This window comes from Melozone crissalis, unplaced genomic scaffold (genome assembly GCF_028551555.1).
Source record: "Melozone crissalis strain CALT ecotype California unplaced genomic scaffold, PUWL_Pcris_2 ptg000005l_1, whole genome shotgun sequence".
NCBI classification, from domain to species: Eukaryota; Metazoa; Chordata; class Aves; order Passeriformes; family Passerellidae; genus Melozone; species Melozone crissalis.
In genome coordinates this window covers 67,819,359-67,845,914 of record NW_026535783.1, presented here as the reverse complement: position 1 = coordinate 67,845,914, position 26,556 = coordinate 67,819,359, and the positions used below count along the sequence as shown (strand labels likewise).

General features: G+C 36.4%; 1 protein-coding gene across 6 annotated transcripts in view; it reads left to right on the top strand.

The window, feature by feature from the left end:
- PAM (peptidylglycine alpha-amidating monooxygenase) overlaps nucleotides 1–21,950 on the top strand; it is a 117,180-nt gene extending 95,230 nt beyond the window's left edge. For 3 of the 6 annotated variants that reach the window (XM_054281124.1, XM_054281090.1, XM_054281099.1), the window contains 11 exons: nucleotides 2,617–2,746; nucleotides 7,718–7,834; nucleotides 8,334–8,406; nucleotides 10,813–11,020; nucleotides 11,672–11,872; nucleotides 14,530–14,648; nucleotides 15,517–15,616; nucleotides 16,969–17,022; nucleotides 19,294–19,506; nucleotides 20,545–20,601; nucleotides 21,136–21,950. In XM_054281124.1, the coding sequence (XP_054137099.1) occupies nucleotides 2,617–2,746; nucleotides 7,718–7,834; nucleotides 8,334–8,406; nucleotides 10,813–11,020; nucleotides 11,672–11,872; nucleotides 14,530–14,648; nucleotides 15,517–15,616; nucleotides 16,969–17,022; nucleotides 19,294–19,506; nucleotides 20,545–20,601; nucleotides 21,136–21,317 (1,454 nt within the window). In that variant the 3' untranslated portion in view covers nucleotides 21,318–21,950. The remainder of the gene's footprint in view (nucleotides 1–2,616; nucleotides 2,747–7,717; nucleotides 7,835–8,333; nucleotides 8,407–10,812; nucleotides 11,021–11,671; nucleotides 11,873–14,529; nucleotides 14,649–15,516; nucleotides 15,617–16,968; nucleotides 17,023–19,293; nucleotides 19,507–20,544; nucleotides 20,602–21,135) is intronic. The other 3 variants (XM_054281132.1, XM_054281107.1, XM_054281117.1) reach the window with 2 other exon arrangements.
- Nucleotides 21,951–26,556: the final 4,606 nt, after the last annotated feature.

The following is a 26,556-nucleotide window of genomic DNA, read 5'->3' as shown; positions in this document are numbered from 1 at the left end:
GACTTAAATGAGTGCTGTGATGGCAGGGAGTGCAGCATGACTTAAAGTTCGCAAAGTTAAAAGCTAGAATGATCTTCCAGGAAATTCTGGTTATTAAATTACAATTATGTCAGTAAATGAGGCACTTCTTTAGAGACTTAATTGCATGTTCTAAATTTAGGTAATTCTTTCTTGTTTTCTTTTTTTTTTTAATGAAAGGAACTACTCTGAGTTGAAAACTAGAAGATCTGGTACCTAGTTTAGAGATCTCATTCACAAGAACACTGGTGATCTTGTTTTTTCTAAGGAATCATAAATTACTTCAGTGGGGAAAGTAATTTTCATTAGCCTCATATGAAACTGTTACATGGACCACTAATTCTTGTAAGGAAATAAATTAGATAAAGGAAGCCTGAATTTAGTGAGTTTTGTAAAAAGCTAGTTGCCTTGAGATAAACTTGTATAAAGGACTTTCAGAATGGACTGAAAGGAAAAAGGAAATACAATACTAATAAAGAAATTTTGGAAAAATGTGATAAAATCTAAAGATTGTATTGAGGCTAGAGCTCTTATGATTAGACTGTATGTCATTGTACATTCTCTTTATTGTTTTGATCTATCAGAAACCTTTTATTCCTTTAAGTATAAACATTTTCTATTTTAGAGTATGTGTCTTCTGAGAGACTAAATAGAGGCCAAAATAGTGGTCCTATGTTTTGCCGGGTTTTTTTCTAGCTTTTTTAAAAAAGGCTCAGAGGCCTCTGTAACATGAAACATAGACAAGTTTTTTGGAGTTTACCATAAAGGGATATTGGATGAGCAAGTGAGGAAGCAGACACTCAATTTCCATTTTCTTATTCCTTCCAAAATCCAAACTTCTGTGAATATACCTGGCACGGCACCTGCTGTGATCAACTCAACTCTACAGAAGCATGAATATGTATAATTTTTTGTAGCAGCTTTTCCTTTGGCTTGCAGCTTTTGTTCAGCTAAAATTTCTACAGAGCAGGATTTCTTGTTTTGGAAGTTTCTGATTACTGTCCTGGATACACTGCAGTTGCTGATAGCTTGTAGGATTCTTTTAGGTCACCTACTCTAGCTTATGATATTGCAGTCCAAACAGGTAAAACATCTCCTAGTCTGCAGTAGCTTTTCAGCACTGCTTTCCTATTTCTCTTGAATAGGTTGTAGAGAATGATTTTCCCTCTGCTTTATTCCTGTTGTTCCTCCTCAGACTACAGCTCTTCCAAGTGAAATGCAGGGGGAAGGTGTTATCAGGACAGATGGGTTGCACAGGTGGCTTAAAGATTTTATAAATAGTTTCCCATTAATTTTGCCTTTCATTGGAAAATTACTTCCAGGTGAAGGTGAACCCTCTCAGACTCCTTGGGGGCTCTGTTCTAAGGTCTGTGATCTGCCTTCTTTCAAAGCAGGATGCCCTGACACTTTGTGAATTTGGAAATCTTTTTCACCTGCCTAGATGGTATGCCAGTGACTGGTGTTTAGGATCAGAGCAGAACTCACAAACTTTACGTGAGCTGAAAATTGCAAAGTAAAGTGTGGTTGCTTTCAAACGCACTATTAGTGAAATGGCTCCAGTTTCACATAACTTCAAAGAAATTGCTTCTTATTTGTCATTTGGCTGTATATGCCTACATGCTAATTATGCGTTGTAAAAATACCTGAATTATGCTCAACAAATCAATTTCTGAAAGGAAGCAGTGGTGGATTTCCTAACATGTAGAAAAAAATTTTAGAATTTTTTGGTTTTCATTTATTTCTATTTTATCAGAATTAGTGAGATCTCTCTCACGGTTACATTTTTTATTTTTGATAATCTAGTTCATTTGCCTCTTAATACACTGCCAGAGCCACACAAGAGCAATCTCTTCCAAATAGTATTTAAGTAGGTGATCTGTGAGAAATCAATCCTTGCAGTCAACTTTCCACCATTTTTCAAATATTGAACAGTTTGCACCTTTTATCCTTCTCAGTCTGCTTTTACGTAAGAGAGATTGAAGAGACCATACTTTTATCTTTTTAATGTTAATTTCTAAAACTAAATTTCTCTCCCTTAGTTGGGTTTTACAGTTTAAGACAAATACAAGAAGTCTTCTTTTCTTAGTGTTAAAAGCTTTAATAGAAAAAAAAAAATGATTCACCTTCCACATTTCATTTAGTGATTCATGGTATTTATGTATATGATTAATGATATTTATAGATGCGGTTTTTTATCAAACACTGATAGTTAATATTTAAATTTTCCTGCTGATTTCAATTGTATATTTTTGTAATCTTTCAGTGTAGAAAGTATTTACATAACTTCTAAAACTTCTAGAGTATGTATCCATGTATCCTTATAAGTTGGAGAAAAGAATGGAGTCAAAATCAGTTTTGACATATTTGTGTCATCTATACATAGCAGGTTGCCAGTGCTTGTGCATGCTTAATTATGTTAAAACTATGCTTGGAATTGAATTGCAATGCATTGAATGGAAATACTGCATGTAAGAAAATGTCCATGTAATTCCCAATAGTCTGCACCAAATGTCAGCTAACCATATTTGGATTTTTTAAATAAATTTGCTACATTATTATATTTTTTGTTTTTTCATATTTATTTATTTATTTGGTCAGATTTCCAAATAGAAGAGGCTGTGGAGTGGACTGGGTTAGACCTCAAACTAGGCCAAGTTTCTGGGTTGGCTCTGGACCCTGACAATAACCTAGTTGTCTTCCACAGAGGTGATCACGTTTGGGATGAAAAGTAAGTAGAGGCCCTTCCCAAATGGTGAGTTAGAAGGTTGAATTCCTGTGTTTATATACCTTCTCAAGAAAAGACACCTTGAAGTTCTTTTTCCATTTAAAAATTCAGTTCTTTGGCTGAAAGTGCCGGAATAGAAATGGTGACTGACAATTCAAGATGATGAGTTATTAAGTCTTTAGACAGTAAGAATGTGTCTCCCAGGGAAAAGAACATAGTACATTAGGTCCTTAAACTGTATGACCATGTTAGTATGATATTCACTGTGATTAATTATCCTTACTTTTCCATGTCTCTTAGCAGGAATAATTAGCCTGGGTGAATAATGTTTTGGTATGTTATACTACAATTAGTACTTGGGTTTAAGACATGCAAAGCTTTGTCCATTCTTCTTTGTGTTTATATACACTGAAAAAAAGGGATTGTTACAAGGTACTCTCTCAAAACAAACTTTATTCTACTCATTTGATAAAATTTGCTACCTTTAGCATCACTCAAACAAAAAAAATGTCTGAACTGTAGAATGGTGGTCCTTCTAGTGTTTGTAAAATTATGTAGTCAGAGCTATATTATTTTAAGGACAGAACATTCCAATGAAGAGTACTATCTTTATTTTTACAGTGTTCTTATGTATTTGATTTTTAAAATTGTATATGTGTTTATATGGATACTTTTGAAATGCAAGAAATACTGGGAGAAAGTAGTACAAGCCTGTAACATGTTATGTGGTACCATTTCAAATATACCCTTTAAAAAAAATTTCTTCCTTTTAAGCATCTGTTCTCCATATATATATATATATTTATATATATATTTATATGTATAGCTATAACAGTAAAGGGTATGTCTGTTTTCAAATCCTGAATAATTCATTTAAAGATAACATCATGTCTGAAAAATAGGACAGTATTCTGAACATTATGATAACAAATTATACTTAGAATAGTGTTTCATGAAAGAAAAGAAGTTACTTCGGTTTTAAGGTAAATAACATAATGCAGCAGATAAAACAATCATTTGTTTCTCATATGCGTCAGTGATATCTCCAGCTCGAGTGTATATAAATACAGACTAAATGATGCATTATACAACTTGTATTACTCAGACTTCAAGTATTGTGTAAAAGCTGTTTTTTCATCTTCCTACTCAGGAACATAAGTGCTGTTCTTTGTTGTTGAATAACGAATTATAAAAATATTTGAAAATGGGCTGGTCCTTGTAACATACATATTTTTGAGTGTCTGGCAATTGAAATATACCAACAATCCAGAGCACAAAACTTGAATTTCAGATCCAACAGTGTTGGGAAAGCCTACAGGTTTTAAACAAAACAAAACAAATTCCCTAAAGCAACAGGTGTGCATTATGAATCAACCATGTTGAGAGACAGATAGAACTTCAGCTTCATTATGCTGTGGCTGCAGAAGATTGGAGTTGTGATATGTAGTCTAGAAATCCATGTATGTACCACCAGTGCTCAGTAACACATGGCCTTCCATAAAGATAACTTATCATTAAATCCTAGTTCTTGAGGGCTTTTATTCCTGAGTCTTAATTTTTTTCTTCTTCTTTTTGTGGAGCATAGTTAATCAGTGTATAGGAAATCTAGTGTTGATAGGGACCCTTAAGTCAGCTGAACTAGAACTCTGTAGGCCTTTCATGTAGAGTATGATGGTTTTAAAATGTATTTTGAAAACATGCCTGTTGTTAAGGTCTTGTTCCACATCTTGTCGCATGGAGAAGAGGCACACAGAAACGTGCTCACCCAGTCAGCCTTCCCTTTTTACCTTTGGGTACACATATGGGCATTGAGGTTACTTTCATTTGTTGTGATGAAAAAGGAAGAAGTAATGGGTGTTCTCATTTTTCAAGAAAAAAAAATGGTATTTAGAAGGGATTTATCATGACAGTTGTATGGAGGAGGCATAAGAAGTTAGCAGACTTTTAAATTAACTTTTATTATTAGCTGCAAATACACAGTTAATCAAATATTCTTTACCAAATTGTAAACATAAATCAATAGCCTGAAAGCCTAGAATTTATTTTCTGTTTCAATACTTCACCAGCTTAGTATAGAAGCAAATAAAACACAAACAATCTGTGCTGTTAAGCTTTGCACAAATGTTTCCAATGCATTATTAACATATGCCACAAAAGCTGGATCCTCATTCAGTTTAATATAGCTGCTTGAATGATCTGTGCTGTTGCAAAAGGTAACTTCAGTCTACTTTAGAGGTTATGCAGTGACCAGCACTGTAATACAGTAGCAGTTTTGCAGTGGCTGTAGCATTCCTTCAGCATATGATTTTTAAAAAATAATCCTCTTAAATAATTAAGGTTCTTCTACAGCATGGAAATAATTAAGGTTCTTCTACAGCATGGTCTCTTCAGTTTCAGAACAGTCTTTGCTGTTAGCAGCATGTATTGTGTGGAGTGAAAAAAAACCTATTCAGCTGGCTAAGCAGTGAATCAGCTGGAAGTTATTTTGTATTTTGTGATGAAATATGTGAGCTTCAATTTACAAAGAACTTATTAGAGAATATCAGTTACATTCTTGTTACTGCATTCTTATCTAGGTAGGTAGGCTGAGCATAGTATCACAATGGTGATGGGTATTGATCAAGAATAGACCTCAGGGTTGTCCTTTCAGAGGTTATGAGATCAGGTGGTCTGTCTAAATTTACTATGTAGCCCACAAGAAGGATACTAGATTTAGCAAGAAATCCTTTGCATTAATGGGCAGCAGAGGAGGGATGAGAAGTAAAAACATAAATGTGGAATTACATTGGAGTTTAAAATTAGAAGTAGTAGATAAGCAGTGGATTTTACCTGTCCTTCAGTATCAAAGTGCAGAACCTATTAGGAAACCATGCTTTAGAGCAATATGAGTACTATGTTTAGTTGTTCTCTATGTGTGCTTTTGGTCTTGCTGCTTTTAACCTGGAAGTAGTCAGCATTGTTTGTGTTCTTATGTACCATTTAAATCAAAGGAACATTGCCTGGAAATTAATCTCAAGCACTGGGAACAAAAGAGTGACTGTGATTTTGTAGCATTCTAGTCATTCTCCTAGAAAAGAAGTTTGACAGGGAGAAGATGAATGGAAGATCACTCCCATAAACTCAAGTTGAATAGAATTTCTCTGCATACTATACAATCTCTTGTTTACACTGAAATCACTTAGTTCCCAGAAGAGCTGGGCATAGCAGGAAATACTTAGGCGCCTAGACAGCACCATTACTAAGAGCTACAATCATAACAAGGGAAGCCACTAATTATTTTAAGTAGTTTAGATAGTCAGTTCTTCATCACTAAGATTCTTGTCTTTGATAATTTGTGTAAATTTTCTGAAGTTATCTATCTATTAAAAATAATGTTAGTTCAGTCCATCCATTGTTGATGCTACAGTTTGTTAATCCATAGCTAGGGCAAGACCTTATAAGTATTAGACTCCTTTTAAAATTTCAAAATTAAGATAACTTGTCATGGCAGATGACTGTAATGAATGGTAAAGAATATAACAGCACCTGCTGAATAATATTCAAACAAGAAGGTACAATACCAGTATAGGCCTTTGTGTGTCATTGCCATTTATCCATTGTCTTCCTCTACATGATGGCAGAACTCTGGGGAGAGTTTTAGTACCTTTCACCTTTGGTTTAACCATTCATAGTCAAAAGGATTATTTTGGCATTAGATAATATTTCTACCAGAAATTCAGTAGTTACAGATAGTTACTATATGCAATGGCAGTATCTAAATACTATTTTCTAATCATAGCCTATGCAGAAACCTAAACACATTCTGTATTGATTTTTCTAGTTATGTATAAAGCCAATATTGCTTTTCCACCTTAAAAATTCTAGACATATAAATATTTAATGTAATGGAGATGTGAGACTGTTATAGCTGTACAATACATAGTTTTAATGGCTTTATTCAAAGCCTTCTCTGTGACTACAAAGTATATTCTTGTTTACCAAGTAGCATCAATCATGGCTGGATTTCTCTTGGGATTTACAAATGGATTTAAAAATACAAAGTGGGAGCAGGGAATGGGCCTTGTATTCAAGCATTTTTCATTCACATCAAATACTATGCTCTAACATTTAGCCTGAAATGTTGTTCAAAATATTTTACACTCTGTTTACCTTCACTAAAAACTGAACATATCTTTTAACAGGTTAGAGTAAGAGCCAATGTCTCTGTAAGGATACAGACAACTATATTTTTATTTTTTGGAAGCATATGATAATTTCATGTCTAGTAAATGTCCTCTGGAAAGTTTATCCTGATTCTTAATATATGAAATAGTGACATGTACAAATACTTGTTATGAAGATATTCTGTGTACCTTGAAAATTGAGTGCAATTTTGTGCGATGAGGAGGAATGCACATAATATCCTATAGTCTTGTGTAAGCACACTGTGAAAATAATAAGAACCATAAGAACTGAATCTTGTAGTAGTAAGCTCTAGCAAAATACTGAAATGCTTATGAAAAAAGAAAAAGCAGAAGACATACAAACATGCATAGACTGCCTTAGATGGTACAAAGCACCATAGAGACATACCTGGTCTTACTGGCAGGTATGCCCTGGTGATTCCCTATATTTTTTTCTTAGGCTATATTGTTGAATTTCTAATTTCTGTGTTGCCATGACAATGAAATTATTAAACAAAATAATTTGAAAAGGGATTTTTACTTACTTGCTTTAGGACTATCTTTAATTGTTGCTGTGTTGATTTGGTGCTCCTTTAGTTTAGAAGTCATAAGCTCAGTAGGAAATGTAGACATACAACACTATTAACTCTTACAACTATACAGTGATGTTATAAGGTTTATATTTAAAGAAAGAAAAAGCCAATAACCCCACACTAGAACTGAACTACAAAACTTGGCTTTAAGTTGTGTATATACTGTTCATTGGTAGAACCTTCTAATGCTGGCTTTCTATTCCACTCTTTTTGTACAGTTCTTTTGACAGCAAATTTGTCTATCAGCAAAGAGGCCTTGGACCAATTGAACAGAGCACAATTATTGTCTTGAATCCAAGTAATGCAAAACTGCTTCATTCCACAGGCAAGAGTCTGTAAGTTGGGGTTTTTTTCTCTTACTAATTGAACTAATATTTACTATATTTTATGCCAAAGAGTCCCTAAACTATTTTTTTTGTGTTTTATATTATGTTTGTGCATTTATATACAATTGTGTAATTGTAGCCTATCCTCAGGTAAGTAAATAAACAAAGTCAACAAATAATAAAATTAATTTGCTATCTCTATTACCTCTATTTCCAACATTTTGTATAATTGCATCTACCAGAGAGATTAACAGAAGTGAATCTTGTACATTGTCCTTATAAATGCTAAGGCAGCCTGAGATATCTGAGATCAACTGAATTTCATACCTGAGACACTATTGTCAAGAAAATTCTAAGCTGTAAAGATTTATTTTTCATTAAATGCTACATGTAGTTAGTACGTACAGCGTTTGTTTTTGATCTGTAGATAAAAAATGAAATCTTCACATCTATATCATTCTTCCAGGAAAATGATTTTAACTTCATTCTTCTACATTTGTACTTGCAGATTTTATTTACCACATGGTTTGAGTGTAGATAAAAATGGTAACTACTGGGTCACTGATGTAGCTCTTCATCAGGTATGTTTCTGAAGCTTTAGTATCAGGACCATAACATTTTGCTAAAAAGTATTTTTATTTTCCTAGAGATTTGACATACATTGTTTATCTAGGCCTGTTTAGAATAACATTAAGAATATGCCTACAGAAATTCACCCCTGTGCACTTCATGGAATATAGTTGTGTTGAATAATTTGCTATGAGGACATAGCATGTAGAAATAATTGAATCATAGACTCAGACCATAGAATCATGGTCTGAGTTGGAAGGGGCCTTAAAGATTATCATGTTCCAGCTGCCCTGCCATGGGCAGGGACACGTTCCGCTAGGCCAGGATGCTCAGAGCTCCATCCAACATGGCCTGGAGCACTTGCAGAGGTGAGACAGCCACAGCTTCTTTGGGCAGCCTCACAGTGGCATCACCAACCTTGTGGTAAAGAACTTCCTCCTAATATTTAATCTAAACCTACTCCCTTGTTATGGTTTAACACTGGTACAATGCCAGTGCCCCCATGAAAATTCCCCCCTCCCTGGCATCTGCTGTGAGATGGTACCCGGGAATAAACAAAGCAGGCTCCTGCTTAAGGAAAAAAGGAAAAAAAACTTTATTAACTAAACTACAGAAACTAAACTACAAAAGAAAGAGAGAAGAAAAACACAAGGAAAATGAAAACTCCACAGAAACACTTCCTCCTCCTCCTCCCACCAAATTCCCAGTACATTTACATTTCCCAAAAATTATCCACACTCGGTCTGGCACCACCCTTTAGAAAAATCAAATCTTCAGCTCATGAGGGGTAGACAGAGTCCTTTCTTGTACCACGGACTTCTTGTCACAATCAGCAACTGCCCGGAGTCCTGCTATCTCGTGACATCTCCTTTCCATGCCAAGCTGCTCTCACCACCAGGCATGGGATGGGGCAGGGGCCTGCCATCAGGGCCTTTTAAGGATGCCTCATCTCGTTCCAAGCAGAGCACAGTCTCATCTCTGGGACCTTTGTCCCCCCCATTTCTTCTATACCCCCTGGGTCCGAGGGGTCTCAAAACCAAACTCTTTGACTCCGAGCCTCCGCTTCCCCCTGCAATGCAGCCTCTGCATCACCAGGAAACAGTCCATGACATACAACAAAAGAGTCCAGCAAGATTGCCACTCCATTTTCCTCCGTTCCTTCAACATCTCTCTTTCCCTTTGCCAGACCCCCCCCCTTACTGGCCTGTTTCTTCCTTCATCTTCCACTCTTATCCCTTTCCCAGGAAAGGTAATGTTCCGTGAGGTTCTCACTATCCACAAGGGTTAAAAGCTCTCCCAGGCGGCCGGACTGCCCAGCCAGCAACTGGGCCGGGGGAGGGAGACTCAACTCCTTCACGCCGGAAATCCCAAGAGAGCTCTGAAGGACAAGAGCCCTGCTTTTAACTCCTTGGGTTTGTAGTCTCAAGAGGCGGATCCAAATGCCCCACTGATCAAACCAGGTGCTCATCTTAAAATCCGACCACCCATTGGTAACCACAGCAAAACAACATATCCCAGATGTCCCATTTCCGGTCAAACCACGACATCCCTGTTCGAAGTCATTCCCACTTGAATGGGGAATTCTATCACTACGTACATCTGTAAAAAGTTCATTTCTAACTTTCTTGTAGGCTCCCTTCAGGAGCTGGGAGGCCACAATTAGGTCACCCAGAAGCCTTTTATTCTCCAGGCTAAACAGTTCTCTGAGCCTTTCCTCACAGCAGAGGTGCTCCATCCCTCTGATCACCTTGGTGCCTCCTCTGGCCTCTCTCCAGCAGCTCCATGTCGTTCCTATGCCGGGACCCCGGGGCTGGAGGCAGCTCTGCAGGTGGGGTCTCAGCAGAGCGGGGCAGAGGGGCAGAATCCCCTCCCTGCCCTGCTGCCCAGGGGCTCTGGGTGCAGCCCAGGACATGGTTAAACTCTGGCTGTGAGCACACCTTACCAGCTCATGTTGAACTTCTCATTAACCAACACTGTCTCCTCATGGCTGCTCTCAATCCCTTTTCTTCCCAGCCTGTGTTTGTGCTTGGGATTGCCTCAACCCAGGGGCAATCCCAAGACCTTACACTTGGCCTTGTTGAATGTCACAAGGTTCTCATGGAGCCCTCTCTCCAGCCTTTCAAGATACTTCTGTAATTTTCTGCTATGTCTTTTGCTTATCAATGCAAAGTCTAGAAAGTGAAAGTAAATTATTTGCTTTATAATAACAGCAAATTTGTATTTTAAGCAGAAGTTTCCTATAATCAGGACTATTGAAAAGCTATCAATAAATATTATGGTCAATATATTAAGATTATATTTGGTATGTAAATTTATTGTATACACAGTGATAGGAGGTTTTCCCTAGGCCACCTAGGTCTTTGGTTTCACCTTCCATAACTAAAACCTATTTTCTCTTCATTTTGACTGAAAAAAAGGTTTTCAAACTAGGAGCCAAAGACAAAGAGCCATTACTGACCTTAGGAGTACCTTTGCAACCAGGAAGTGACAAAAATCATTTCTGTCAACCAACTGATGTGGCTGTGGATCCAATCACTGGCAGCATTTACGTCTCTGATGGCTACTGCAACAGTCGGATTATTCAGTTCTCTCCAAATGGACTATATGTGATGCAGTGGGGAGAAGGTACAGTCAGGGCTCTTGGTACTTTACCCATACTGCTGTTCCCATGAGCTCATCATGAACCACAGAATTGCTGGTGTTGCTATTAATTTTTTAAATTAATTTCTATAACTGAAATACCTTCCAGGCCCTACATAAATTTCAGCCTTGACCTTGCATCCAGATTTTCTCTTGACTTTTTTTACAGCTACTTGTAGTGGTTATTTATTTACTAAAAATAAAAAATGAAGGTTTGTCATCTTGCTTTCAGAACAAATATTGTCATGCCCTATTTTGTCAAGAAAATATTCTGACTTTCATAAAGCCAATTTTTTTTCTTAAACATATAAGAAAGGAATAATTTTTTGCCAGATTTATGCTGTGATTTCATCTATTTTAAGTTTTATGAATAATTATATTTTTGACTGACTCAGATTTATATATCGCTGTAACTATGCTGAATATTCTCAGGAAATTGCAGATTCTAAATTTGGGATTTATAAAGAAAACAAAATAGGCTACTCTGAGTTACCTGCCTAAACACTAGGAAGAAAGCAAGCTGACCTTAGTCTTTTCCCAGGGTTACATTGCATTATGTGGTATACTGCTGTTTCTAAGTAAAACTGATAGTTTCAATGTGTACTTTAACACAAATTTGGGGTTTTTTTATTGCAGAGAGTTCTCTAGACAGATCCGAGCCTGGACAGTTTCGTATTCCTCACAGCCTAGCCCTGATCCCTGACTTAAGTCAGCTGTGCGTTGCGGACAGAGAAAACGGTCGAATTCAGTGCTTTAGGCTGGAGACTGGGGAGTTCACAAGAGAGATCAAACACAAAGCATTTGGAAGAGAGTTATTTGCAGTTTCCTATGGTCCAGGTAATCTTTTTTCTTGTTCTTCATATTTCAAGTAGTTGCTTTGTGCCAGGATGTCACATTTCCTGAAGTGCTATTGTGTTATCTTGGGATGAATGTTACTTATCTTTGAGAGTAGTCCTGATGCAATGGAAAATTTGAGAACTACCTGTTTTCCTGCTTGCAGATGAGGGAAGCTTGCATCTAATCTCTGTTTCTAAAAAATGACTGATTACTGCCTAAATGTGATATCAACAAGTAGACAATCTTGCTGCTTCCTGGTGACTGCAAAATTAATCAGTAAATAATGACATTATTAATAATAATGTTTCTAAATATGCATTTTGAACTCCATTGAAGAGAGCAAAATTAAGACCAAATGAAGAGTTTTTGGTTTCATGAAACCTGAGAACTGAAAACAAACAGAAAACATTGCAGTTTTCAATATCACAGTCTGGTTAACAATTACTATATTAAGTTTTGGGATTCCGTTTTAAATACCAATACTGAAGGTAAGGTAAATGTTAAGAACTGGATGAGGAACTTTGGCATGTTGGGCTCCTGACTCCTTAATACCAAATTTAATATCATATTTCTCTCTTTTGCACCTGCAAGAATGTAAAAATATGCTGTGCTGGCTTGATATCTGTGTGTCTCTGACAGTGAAAAGAGGCATTCTGAGAATGTGTATAAGCTTGGATGCATTTTGTAGTAATTCCTCTCCTATTCACTATGCATCCACAAACCCTTTATTTAGCAGTTTTAGGAGGTAACCTATGATCTGTTCTTCACAGTATCTTTCTACAGACATGTTGCCCACAAGCTCTAATCCCATTTCAAACTGACTTGTATTGTCTGATTCATTGGCCTTCCACCATTGCAGGGTCCAGAAATTCATTATCCACTTTATTTATTTTTTTTAATATAGAAAGTGACCTAGTTTCATTGAGTGCTACTCAATCTCAGAATTTTGGGAGCTGAATAACAGTTCCACGCTCCCCCAATCTGGTGCCCCTTCATCTTGCCTTATCCTCTTAAAACCAAAGAACCCCAGCTAGCTTAGCCTCTTCCCATAAGCTATTTAATAGCTTCAGCCCCTTGAGTAGTGTATTTGCCTTTCTTTTCCAACCTCTTTAGTTTCATTGGAACGTTTTTGAGATGCAGAGAGTAAAAGAGCACTCAGTACTCAATATGTGTACATGCTAAGTTTTTGCATAGTGTAGAACTGTCCCCTCCGTTCCTAATTCTCCTCCTCATGATGCCAGACATTCTGCTTAAATTTTGTCTGACACTGTACATGGAAGTGAGATTTCAGGAATCTTTTAGGGATGGCTTAGAGATGTGGCTTTCCTGAACTGAAGCTACCAACTCCAAGTTCAAACATCATACAGGCATGATCTAGATTATTTTTTTGGAAGAAACATCACTTTACATTTGTCTTTGCAGAAGCTGTTTTGTCATCTGTTTAACAACTTATTTGTATAAAAAGTCTTTCTGGACTTCCTTAGTATCATGAAGCTTTTAACTTCTCCACAGAACTCAGTTACTTTCCTCAGACTGCTAGGTGTTATTGTTTGCCCCATTTTTCAGTCATTGATGAAAACTGTTCAATAAAATTTCTGGCTCTTGTCACTTCAACATCACACTATTCAGACTTCTCTGTCCTGAAGAATTTTTAGCTCTGCCCATAAGCTAAGCTCTTTGCTTCCTGTTCATTAATGGATATTTTGTTCCGACCTTTGATAACTCACGTTCAATAACCTCAGATGCACTTCCTTGTCAAGGTTTTTCTGGAAGCACAAATATGTCTATAGAATCTGCTTACCTGTGTGCTTTTTCTCCCTCTTCAGTGCTGAGGCACAACACTTAGAGAAGCCACACCAACATGTTCTGGCAGTTCACACTTACCCATATCTTAGTCTTCATTATGGGTTCTACCATCTTACTGGAGATGGATGCCAGAATTGGTAATGTGTGTTCACAAGCACCATTTTGTAGTTGGGCGCTACTGCAGCATCCTGCTGGACAAGTGACTGTTTGCAGTGCTGGGTTACTTTATTTGGCCTGAAGTCTGATTTGGTTTCCTTCTGAATTTGAGTGAATGCCATCTAAACCTCATAAATTAATAACCTCCGACTTGTCTTACACCTTGTGCTTCCCATTGAGTTGACTCCTCTGGTCTCTTTACTAAGAAAAAAAATTGAGTGTTAGAAACTTCCCAGCATATTAAACAGAAAAAACTGACAAAATCCATTTCTTTGTCATAGGCCTCTAATCACTGAGTCCCCCTTCACATCTTTTTGTTTTGTGGTCCCACTTACTCTGCAGCTGACTTTCTGCTTTTGATGTGTTGAAAGAACTTTCTGCTATCAGGTCAACCATCCATAGCACAGCATTCTTGAGGTTATTTTTTAACACCTTCACATTCATTTTACATTTAAACTATATGTAAAGTCTTGCTGGTTCTTCTTATTTGAACTAAGTATGCATATCTTAAATGACAAAGTTTCAGTGAGTTATACCTCACTTAACTTTCCTCTTGTAGTTTAGCTTCTTGTTGAGTTATCTTTCTGTCTCTCTGTCTCTCAGACAGCCTTTTTTCATCTAAACTATTACAGTTCCATCTTCATATTGCATTTTGCTACGTGTGGGTTCTTAAGGCAAATCTAATGTTGTTGCAGGTGGTCTCCTCTTTGCAGTTAATGGAATGCCCTATCCTGAAGAGACAGAATCAGTGAAAGGATTTGTGATGAACTTCTCTACTGGAGAAATAATTGATACTTTCATTCCACTTAGAAAGGTAGAGTACTGCACAAAGTGCCTGTTAGGTATAATCATATATATGAGAACATTGGTAACATTCTATTTTTCCAACTTCGTAAGAAGTTGGAAAATTTGTTATAATGTAAGGTATTCAAAAGGAATTATTTATAGCACTAAATAAAAACACTAGAATTTTGGGTATTAGCTTCTGCATGTGGTACACATTTGAAGATTATACTAACTTCTAGATGATTCCTACAGATAATACCTTCAGGCAGGATAAGCCTACTTTATTACTGCCATTACAGTTCTTAAAAGTTCATTTAAGAGAATAATGAAGGAATTGAAAGGTGATAAGTTAAGGCTAAATATTCTTCATGCAGTATTGTACATTAAATTTGTGGGGTTTTTAACAATCTCTATATATTGTCTTAGATTGAAGAATTAATGTTAGTATTTCCACTTCTTGGTACACATACACTCTTTATTTGCAGTCCAACTTTAAATTATATTCAGAGTTATTTTTTCTGAGTATAGCAAGTAGCTGTTTTGCATATAAACTTTAACAAAAATTAAATGTGTGGGTTTCAAACCAAGATTATTTTTGAAAATACGTATTTCAGTGGATAAAGTGGAATGTAATAATATGAATAGAAATAATACTAATATAATTTTTTTAGCATTAATATATGGAATAATCTCGATGTTGTTATCCCAGGAGAAGGCAAATTAAGAGAAATGGAATTCCTTTCACACGTTTGGGTTTCACACTAGCACTTACTAGCACCTGTTGCATTTTCCAGTCTAAAGCAGGATTGAATGTGACCAGGCTCAAGTTAGGTGTTAAGAAGGCCTTATGAAAGCATAGACACTTAGGGGTAATCTGTTACTGCTTATCTTCACAGAGCTTTGAGATGCCACATGATATTGTTGCTTCAGAAGACAGAACAGTGTTTGTTGGAGATGTTCATGCCAAAGCAGTGTGGAAGTTTGCATCTGTGGAAAGTACGTTCTTTTTGTTCTTAATGTCCTAACTTCATATTTTGTACCTTCAGGTCAGTATCACTTATCTGGTGCCCTTGGCCAAGAGCCTAGTGGCATAATGAGGGTTTTAAGTGCACTACAAGCTTTACTTGAAGCATTGTGTGCTGCTGCTCAGTCTTCATTAAAAGACAGTTCTTCAGCATTGTTGTGTGCTCTATCAAAGAGTCCTGGGCACATGAGTTTGTCACAGAAGGAATCAACATGCATTTGCCTTCCACATTCATTGTTAGTACTTGCTTAAACAAAAGTGTTACTCTAGTATTTTAGTAATTTCAGTGTATCATTTGCTGAGAGCTCAACTGCTTCCTGTGAGGTTATCATGCAGAAAACTCCCAAGGTATAAAATAAAAACACAGGTCAACTTAAAAATTATATTCATTTCATTGGGAGCATTCATCACTAGAAAATTAATCTAGTATAATTTGAAGTCCTATTTTTATACAGAGGAAACACTTGTCTGTTTTAATCTAGTAAGACCCAAGGCAAGCAGCCTTAGTTCAGGGAGAGGAACCTGATTAGTCAGACTTCAATTTAGTAGGATTCAGAGAGAGATTACATGTTTTACAGGAATACAAATATAATTCACTGCTCCATTATATGGGATAAAAAAAATGTGTGACAGACATGAAGTCTTAGGCTTCAGGATGTTAGTCATCCAGTAAGAGTCCACGGCTATAAATGACTAAGCTAGTTATTCCTTATTTGTCTTGTTTATAATTAATGGATTTTCCTTTGGGGCATTTGGTATCAGCTGCTCTTAATAACAGGAGGCTAGACCAGATAAATTGTAATTCTGATTGGATATGTTTTTATCTGCATCTAGTAAACTGAACATGGACAATTCTCAGCTGCTATTCAAAGAAATATGAGAATTAAAAAGTAATGGAATTTATACAGGTTAGATGAGGGACCTCCTCGTATAAAATTTTCTTTTTATCTTTTGCTGAAGTATGAAAGAGCAGTAGCTAAGAAACCCTGATTCAACCAGCCTTTAATTCACTATGATTTTGATAATAATAAACAATTTTATTTTTGCAGGAATCTATGAACCTTTAGGCATACACATAAAATCTTTCTGTTTCATATAAAAGGTGATTATTGCAAGCAACTTACATGAACTGGGCTCTTCCTTTCTTTCCTCTGGCCTTGTGAGCTACTGAATAGTTTATATTGACTCTCCGTGGTGAAATTCAGGTGTTGATGGGAATGTTTACTGTAGGATTGTACTGTACATTTGAGAAAGCTAGCAGGAAGATGTCACTGAGTGCCTTTCTGAAATATCGGTTGTCCTGAAGAATGATTTTGTTTTACAGAAATGGAACATCGGTCAGTTAAAAAGGCTGGTATTGAGGTACAGGAGACAAAAGGTTAGTCTGATTCATAATGAAAATGAAGGGATCAGTATGTTCATGTAGACTAGGGCTGCTTCTGCCAAGCTGAAGAGACAAAATGCTGACTAGTTTGACCTGGTTTTTGTGCATTCCTATTGGAAGCACTAGAAGGAAGCTTGTAACACTGTTACCTGGTAGATGCTATTTCACAACCAATCCAAACATTTAATTTCCACTGATTACAAGTGCTTCACTGTCACAGAGTAAAAAATTTACTAGTAGGTTAATTCCATTCTACTATCTGGTATGTTCCAGTTTGATATCTGTGGCAGCTCCCTTAGATGCAAAAATAGCTCTAAAATACAGCAGCAACAATTACTCCCCAGCACCCTCCACCACCAAAAAAAAGGGTTATTTGAAATGACAATTGGTTTATATTCCTGTGTAGTCTTTTAGTACTCAGCCTTGTCAGTCACACCATATGGCAAGAAATACTATTTTTTTCTATTTACATTTCCTCCCATAGATTTATTAGACCTTTTTTTTATTTAATCTGCATGAAAATGAAAAAAAAAAGGAAAAAGAAAATGAAAGCATATAGGAATAAAATAAGGAGACAGTACACAGAGGAGATTCAAAGGAGTAAAATACCAATTAAGGTAGATGAGAAGTAATTTTAACCATTTGTGTTCTATTATGTAGCTCATTTTCCTTCCAGAAAAACAATACCACATTATGGTACTATTTATAAAGGTATTAAAAATGTTCAAATGTTCTTAACTGGTTTTCTTTGCTTAAACTCAGAGCTTAAGTAGTTTTCTTTAGCCATATATATGCAGACAGAGAAAAATCAAAAAAATCCCAACTGCCAATTGAAAGCATATAGAATAACGTAGAATAAGGAAGGCTAATGAAACAATGAAATGCTTACTGCCATCACTGTTACATTTTTATTTTATCTTCATTGGTACACCAGCCTGCCTGAAGCACTCAAAAGGGAAGTGTTGACATTACAGCATGCTGTATATCTAGGGATATGTAAATGCCTTTTGGCTTTCTTTAGCTGACACTTCTAATGTCATAGAGAAAAAAATGCAATAGTAACACCAGCGCAGGAAAAAGGTTTTAAGTAACAATGTCTAAAACTGTTTAGGTAGGCTGAAATTAACGTCTTTCAGCTCCACTGGGAGAAAAGAGCCAATGGACTTTGTGTTATAATGCTTAATAAATGGAGAGGAGAAGCTTGCACTCTCACTCTCCTGGTGACTGTTACTAGTGATTGTACTACTGTGACATGGGGGAAAATATATAGAGAACTGTAACTTTGCCCAGAGGTGGGAAAGACAGTGGAGGAAAATCTTCCTCAGCAGTTAACTGCTTCTTAATAGACAGGATGTTTTCATTGTGTCATTGTTATCCTTGTGCTTGTGATAACAATGATATTATTTATCACTCTTATCATATTATTTATCATTATGTCGCATTGTTTATCATTTATCAGCTGAACCATTTGCTACTTCTTCAGAGTAGAACATCATTTTAATTTTGATACAGAGTCAAAACAGTGCTGGTTGAAAGTATTTGTGATGCAGCTACTTGTAAAGACGCGCTGTTCAGTCTGAATTCAAAATACTTAGCTAGACAGTTTTACTTACTAAAAGTTATCACAAAGCATTTACAACATCATAAAGGTTTTTCTGAAAGTTTTTCTCCTTCTGGGTATAGCGTTAACAAATTACTCAGCAAGACTGAATGCAGTTTTCAAAAGCTCTCCAGATCAGTAGAACCAAAATTCCTTCATGGAATGTAACAGTTCTGAAAATTTAACCCTTTGCCACAGTTTTATTAGAAAGATCTTTAAACTTTTTCTTTGTGTATATGATAATGTGATGTATACTGGCTTTGTGTATTTTTTGTGGAAATGTTTTTGTCAAAACAAGATGTTTAATTGATGTTATTTGCAAAAATAACCATGTGGTGTAATTACCATTGGGGTAATTTCCTATATTTTAAATAGTAGATACTTTTTAGGACAAAACTGTTTGAAATATCTCCTTTCCTTATTTGAGAAAAGGGGAGGAATCTTTGCTAATGAGTGGTATCATTCAGACTTGCTCCTCCTTTTATTTGGGATAACATCAGCAAAAGCCAAAAATGTCTCCGTAAGAGTTTGCCGTTGTTTCCTTGTTACAAAGCACTTAAGGTATCCTAGCTTGTTGTTTCCTGAAACACCATGTTCTGCTACAGCTGTTCAAGCAACAGCTTGATGTATATGGATTACATATGGAAATTGTTTTCTTTTTAAAGAATCAGAAACAATTGCTGAAGCCAGATTGAAAAACAAGCCAGAAGCAAGAGACCCTCTAAAGAATATGGATAAGCAACACTTGGTCCAACAGGCCAGCAGCACTGGAGTTTCCTTTGTTCTTATTACAACTCTTCTTATTATCCCTGTTGTTATCCTGCTGGTAATTTTAGTATTTATTCGGTGGAGGAAGCCAACTGTCTATGGAGGTAACTGTGAGTAACTGCTCTAGAAAACAGACTCTTATTATTCCAGTTCCAAATGTCACTGAACACGGGGGGGTGAGGGTATGAAGAGAGCAGCTCTCTGTGCCTTTGTCCTCCTGAACAGTTGAAGTGGTGCTGCATGCAAACTTACAGCTTGGCAGGGACACAGCACCTGCAGCCCCCTGAGCCTTTAAACTAGCCTCAAGCTAGCACCTCTTCAGAACATGTATCAAAGATTTTATTTGGTATCAAGGTAAAAACTGGTATATCGGAAATTACTAGAATAAATTCATGTTGTATTGTCTAGAATTCAGAAAATTTAATGCTGCAAGCATAGTTTGATTTTTTAAAATCAAAAAAAATCAAACTTTAAGCTGCTAAAACAAAAGGCTCCATATGGGTATTACAGAGATACAGGCAAAATGAAAGCAGATACCATTACAAGAGATTTTGTATTATTGCTCTCTCCCACCTAGTCAATTCTGTGAGTCAGACATTCTTCCATAGTCCTTCTTAATCCATAGCTCTGAAAGCTTTAATTGGTACTTAGAAGTTATGTAAACAATTCTAAATTTGTATTGTATAATAACATTATTTGTCATAAATTGGCAGACTGTGATAGGCGTTTGATCACTAGACTTGTTATTTTGTATCACAAAATTGTTTTATCAAGATACTTTTATCCAGAGAAGAAAATGTACATGGACTACACAACATAGTTCTGCCACTGGTCAGGACCTACTCTGACAGAGTAGGCCATTCAGCAATCTAATATGGCTGCAGGACTGAATTGGATGTATTGTATTTGAAGATTTCAGCTTACAGCTTCCTGACTTTTGTATTCAAATGTGTTAGCATACCAAATATGCTAGATAGCATATCAAATATGCTAACACTCTAGTCTATTGCAGTACTGCCATAAATGGTTTCTTAGAGCTGCTGATTAGTTTGTTGGATGTCTGTGATTTTATCAGAAAATACAGGTACTTATTTGATCACAGAGCACTCAGGGTTTAGCTTATTTTTGAAATTTACTTTATTTTTCAGCTGATGGGGAACGCAAACTTGATTCTAATTCAGCCAGAATTTTAGGCAGACTTAGAGGTAAGTAGTCACTGATTATATTTTCAAATGCAGTAACTGGAGGCTTTTTTTCTGTATTCATGTTGACTAACAAATTTGATGGAACTTTCTTGAAGGAAGGATTGGGGGCAATGATCAGGGGTTTTTGAAAATTTATTTTACAACAACTTCTATTTGTCATTATCTGCCCACTAAAGAAGATGAGTCACTACCAGTGAGAGCAGGAGCTATAATGAGTTATTGTAGATCTGGTGAATGAAATTAAGCACTTTGAAACTAAGGGCAAATGGGTAGGAATGCCAATAACCTGTGTAGAATTAATGAAATAATGGATGCTAAAAAAGCATTGTCTGGAACTTCTACTTGTAAGATTAATTTGCTTCTTCTTTCCTATTATATACACCTAGCTTTTGTGGCTCATATCCTGAACCTTTGAAAATAGTTTCTGGAAGGACACTTAAAAGAATCACCACTATACTGTTTAATTAGTAGATAGATTTTTATTCTCCCCTTACAGTTAAAGCAAACCTTATGAAATTCCTTTCCTTTCCATAGGGAAAGGTGGTGGTGGAATTAACCTTGGGAACTTCTTTCCAAGTCACAAAGGCTACAGCCGAAAAGGGTTTGACCGGCTGAGCACTGAAGGAAGTGACCAAGAAAAAGATGAGGAAGATGGCACTGATTCCGAGGAAGAGTGTTCAGCATCTCCACTGCCACCACCACCTTCATCATCTTGAAACTAACCTTTGAGTTCTCCATTATATGGTTCAACCCAGAATGTCAGATTTCTTTTCCCTTAAGCACATTTAAGATCTTGTATATTTAATTGTAAACTGTTCTGGTCTGTGTGGGGCTGTACACTAGTTCCTTTAATTTTTGTTTGGTTTTAGTTATGTTTTTAAGTGAAGGAGTATATGGAAATTCCATATCGGTGCCATTGGTTTTTATGTGAACATCTTAATAAAGCAAAGTCTTCTAATTGCAGGACTGATTTAAAGCAGTAGTATTTTATCATCAAATATGGGGATCTTGTAAATAAGTCTTACTATCTGCTTCATCAAAATATTTTTTCCATAATTATTGAGTTGCCAATTTCTGTTTTGTGCCTTTCCTCTTCAATGTCCTTAACCTGTTGCATTATAGAGAATATACAGTGCCACAAGAAAATGAAGCTGCTAAGTCTTCTATTTTTTTAAATCACTAACATGATATTGCATTGAAGGAAAGAAAAAAGTCTCTATTTAATTTTTTTCTTCTTCCTAACTTGATGTGTTTCTGGAATGTCTTATTTTTAGATGGTATCACTGTTAGAACACTATTTTCAGAAGCTGAATGTAATTTGTGTAATAAAGTATTCGCAGAGCATTGGCTGTCAGAGTGTACTTTGGATTTTTTGCTTGCACTTTTTTGTATACGACTTTTGTAAGAGTTACAGGAGGCACTTAACACAGTAAAAAATTTAATGTGTTTTACCAGCTGATAAAAAAATGCTATTTTATATGGATCTGAAAAACATTTTGTTAGGTCACAGGGTTGTTTTTTTTTTTAAGACTAATAATCTTCATCACATGTACAAAGTTGTTTTTTTTTTTAAGACTAATAATCTTCATCACATGTACAAAGTCAAACTTAAACATCTAAAGAGGGATTTTACTTATATAATAAAGCTGCAAGGTATTTCCTTAATAAAACACATGGTCACAGCAAAGAGGAAGCCTGTGTCTCAAATTAAATATGCAAATTAGTCAGGGTAGGCATCTAATACTACCTCATTACAAGCACTGATTTTCTTTTTTCCTCCAAATTTTCTTTTTCATTCATTCAACAGGAACCCTCAGTCCTGTAATGAACTCTCCCATTTAACAGCAGACTTACAGAAGTCCTGCTGGATAATTACCCTCTCTGTATGAGTCATCTAGAGTGTGAATCATTGTGTAACATTATTGTGACTAATCAGTGCAGTTTGAGGATCAGAGCATAATTAATGTTCTTTTAAAACTGCTGTTATGAGCAGAGTGTACACAGCTGTAATTGCCACAGGGTTTTATGAAACAGTTTTCATCATCATCATTGCAGGTGTTGTAATAGGCTACTGCTGGCATTGAGATAGGAAAATAGGCTTTAAGTTCCTTGTGGTTGTTTTGCAAGGTCTGTGGGGGAATAAGGGTAATGATAGTGGAGAAAAAGGTAAGGTTTCTTCTCCCAGGAAGATTTTATAAATCCCCTTTTTCTGGGAAAAAAACCCCCCCAAACTTAAAATGCATTATAAGCTGGTTTCTTTTCTCACATACAGCAAAATCTCCAGGATAGCCATCTGAAATGCTGGAGTACAGCCAGTTTCATGTGAAATTTATTTAGTGCATACTCGTAAGTTGTTTTCTCTCCTGCAAATTTTTGTTTTCCTAAGGTTGCAAAGAAAACAGCATGTTTCTTTCTCACCTTTGAAAGCAAGGCAATATTATTTTTGGCAGTGGCCTTGATCCTCATATATATGAATAAAAATAAATCAGTTGGGAAGAATCCTCTGAAGCTGTCTGCAACAATGCTGTTACTAGTTTACAGGAAGTTTCCAGTGACAGCTGTTAAGAAAGCTCTGGTGATACTGCTGTCATAGGTGGCATATAAGCTATCAGTTGTGAAAGATCACAGGTTTTCTCCAAAGCAGTCAATAAGGGTATATTTTTCTAACATTTGGTTAGCTCACTTTTATGTCCAAGTGATGTTGGGTGTTCTCTGCTTCCATTAGCAGAGCTCAGTGGAAGAAATATGCAACTTCCCTCTTTGTCCTTTCCTTTATTTGAGCTGTATCTCCAATTCTTGGTAATGCTTTGTTGAGGAGGAATCAGCCAAAGAGTTTAATTGCAAGTACAGGCTAAAATAGATGATTTGAGCTTTAATCATAATCTCAGCTCTCTGGAATTCGGACATTACAAGGGCTACAATAATCCTGGGCTGCCTAAAGAGAAGCAGGATGAGGGAGGAGATTCTACTCTAATCTGGTGAGACCCCACCTGCAGTGCTGCATCCAGCCCTGGGATCCCCAAAATAAGGAGGATGAGGACCTGTTGGAATTGGGTTGAGAGGGGGCCACAAGCATAGTCAGAGGGCTGAAGTACCTCTCTTGGAGTTTTTCGTCTGGACAAGAGAAGGGTTCCCATAGATCTCATTTTGGCCTTTGAGTGTTTAAAGTGGGTTTATAAGAAAGAACTGATTTACCAAGGACTATAGTGATAGGACAAGGGGGCAGTGGTTTTAAACTGAAAGATGAAGATTTAGATTGGATATTAGAGAGAAATTCTTTGTTCTGAGCATGGTGAGGCATTGGCACAGATTGCCCAGAGAAGCTGTAGATGCCTCATCCCTGGAAGTGTTCAATGCCAGGTTACATGGGGCTCTCAGGAATCTGGTCCAGCAGGAAGTGTCCGTGCCCATAGCAGAGGGGTTGGATTAGGTGATCTCTAAGGTCACTTTTAACCCAAGCCATTCTGCCATTTTTAATAACTGCACGGACAGGCCACCAACTACTTTCCAGCACCAATCAAGTTTCAGCACCTCAGGTTTCATGCTCCTAATTTTGGTGAGGTGCAATGCAGAATTGGAACATCTGAACCTGCTTGAAGGCACTGAATGTTCTTAGTCTCTTATTAAAGCTGCATCTTTTGAAAACAATGTACCAGAGATTCCATACTGCAATAGAAAAATTAATGTAAAAAAGAAGCTACAAGCTTTCTGAATCAGTTCTCATTTTAATAAGCCAGCAGAACATCCTCCATCCTAAGAGGTTCTGTGTGCTAATATTATTTATTGTATTAAATATTGAATTCTGGTTATTCAGTCTAAACTTTAGAGAGCATGTTTAAATTAGTTTTCAGTAGTTGCTCCAGAAAAGACTATGCTTTAATGAACAACATGTAATTGCACATTTTAAGATTTAAAAGATGTGGTGGTACTACCTTCCATGCGTTGTTTATTAATCTTTTCTTAAGCCTTTTTAAGAAGGAAGAATCTTGGCTATTGTAGGGGATAAATATTTTCATTAAAATTAGGCTGACCAAGTAGCTCAGCACCTTTGTGTACTGTATTAAGCATGTCCCTGTTTTAAATAGTCTGACTCATGTGAAGCCTTACAGAGTTATGGGAAGGTGGTTGTGATCCACTGGCAAGTGGCATCAGGTAATTTTTGGTACCTTTTTGTGAACCTGTGGTAAGTGAAGGCATACTGAGGCAACTGCAAGGTGCCATGAGGAGGATGCACTGACTTGTAACACACAGGGTGCCACCCACATCACCTGAAGGTGCCCCAATGAACTGAAATGACAATCCCAATTAAACAGCTGTCCTTTCCACCAAGTATCATTAGGTATAAATTGATTCCTTGGGAAGCATCTTGATTAAGTAGATTTCTAATCAAGCAGTGCACTGTAGAGTTAATGAGGATTTATAGATCATTGTGGTGAATTTCAAAAGCTTCTTCCTTGCCAAAACTAGATTTAAGTTTTATTAGAGTCTTTAGGTCAGTAATGGCTGTCACGCTACAGTGGATTAGGATTAAGCATGTGTCATGCTACAGAGAAGGGGCTTGGTGATTTTTAGGTTGCTATTCAAATACATATGTGAAAACCTGTTTGAAAGACTTCATATGTATTATTTTACTGCTATTTTATTAGCAGTAAAAGTTGTGGGGACCATCACTGCCGAGCAATTCAAGAGCAACTTTATTACTTAATTGCCCATTAGCACATCCTTTAAAATTTTAAAGACTATGTCATTATATACTTTACAGTTTGTGTGGATTCCTGTATTGTCTAGTAATAAAAATGCAAAAACAGAACCAAATATTCAAGTAAATTAAAAATAAGAGCTGAAATTAAGCACTGTATTTTCTATGTTAAACAGATGCTAGTACACCACAGTTTTAGCACCCTGATTTGCCTTTGCCTGTTGGGATTTTTTAATTCTTAAATGTGAAAACATTTTTATTTTTTATGTGAATTATCAAAACTTGATAGTAAAATTTACACTGTAACTGCTCTTTAGGCTCTTCTCCAGTAATGGGGAAAAAAATAGATTTGTCTGTATAGATAATCATTACTGGCAGAAGAAAAGAGGGGAGCTAACAGTGTAGAGAATTTAAGATCTATAGTGATAGCTACTTATCAAGCAAAACCTGCAAACTTCTTGCTGTTTCTGGACATGGTGGCTAAAAAACCTAAAAGAATATTCAGCTGTCATTGTTAGACATGTATTTTGGAGAGATACTGTGTGGTAGTCAGTCTGGAAGCTGGACTGTATTTTTTTCTAAATACTATAAGTCATGAAGGCACTTTATTTTACTGTTTCTTCATCTCCATTCTACTCATATTTCTTATTAATGGGTTGAATGTGAAGCATGACATCCTGTGAGTGAAGCTCTGTCTGATTTCACTGTATAGCTTTTAGAAAATATACAGATGATGTATGGGCAGTATTCTTGTAGGGCACTGTGCCAAAGTACTGGTTTAAAGATGCAGTAATTTTTTTCCCTAGAAAATAGTGGTAACAGTTCAGCAAACTAGGGAAATTATTAATTACAGACTATAGTTATTCTTCTGAGACATATGAGAAACCTATATTTTCTACTCTTTTTAATTAGAATTGAAATATTTTTTTTTCAGAATGGAGGTTAGGCAACTACCAAAGTGGCTAAAGTTGGTGCAACATGTTATTTAGGGTTTCAGGGCAGAACCCTGCCCTGGCCACTCAGTACTCTGAGTACCCTCTCCCCTCTGTTATTGCTTCCTTCAACCATGACACATCTTAAAACAGCTGCTCAAGAGAAAATTACTTTCAGAAAAAAGGACTGAATTCCACAATTCTGGCATGTTTCCTCAGGTCTGCTCTCGGGTCACACACACTGTGCCGCACATAAGAAAGTAGAGTCATGGCATTATTCCAGGCACTTTCCTGGGAGATCCTGCCCACAGCAAACAAGGTGTA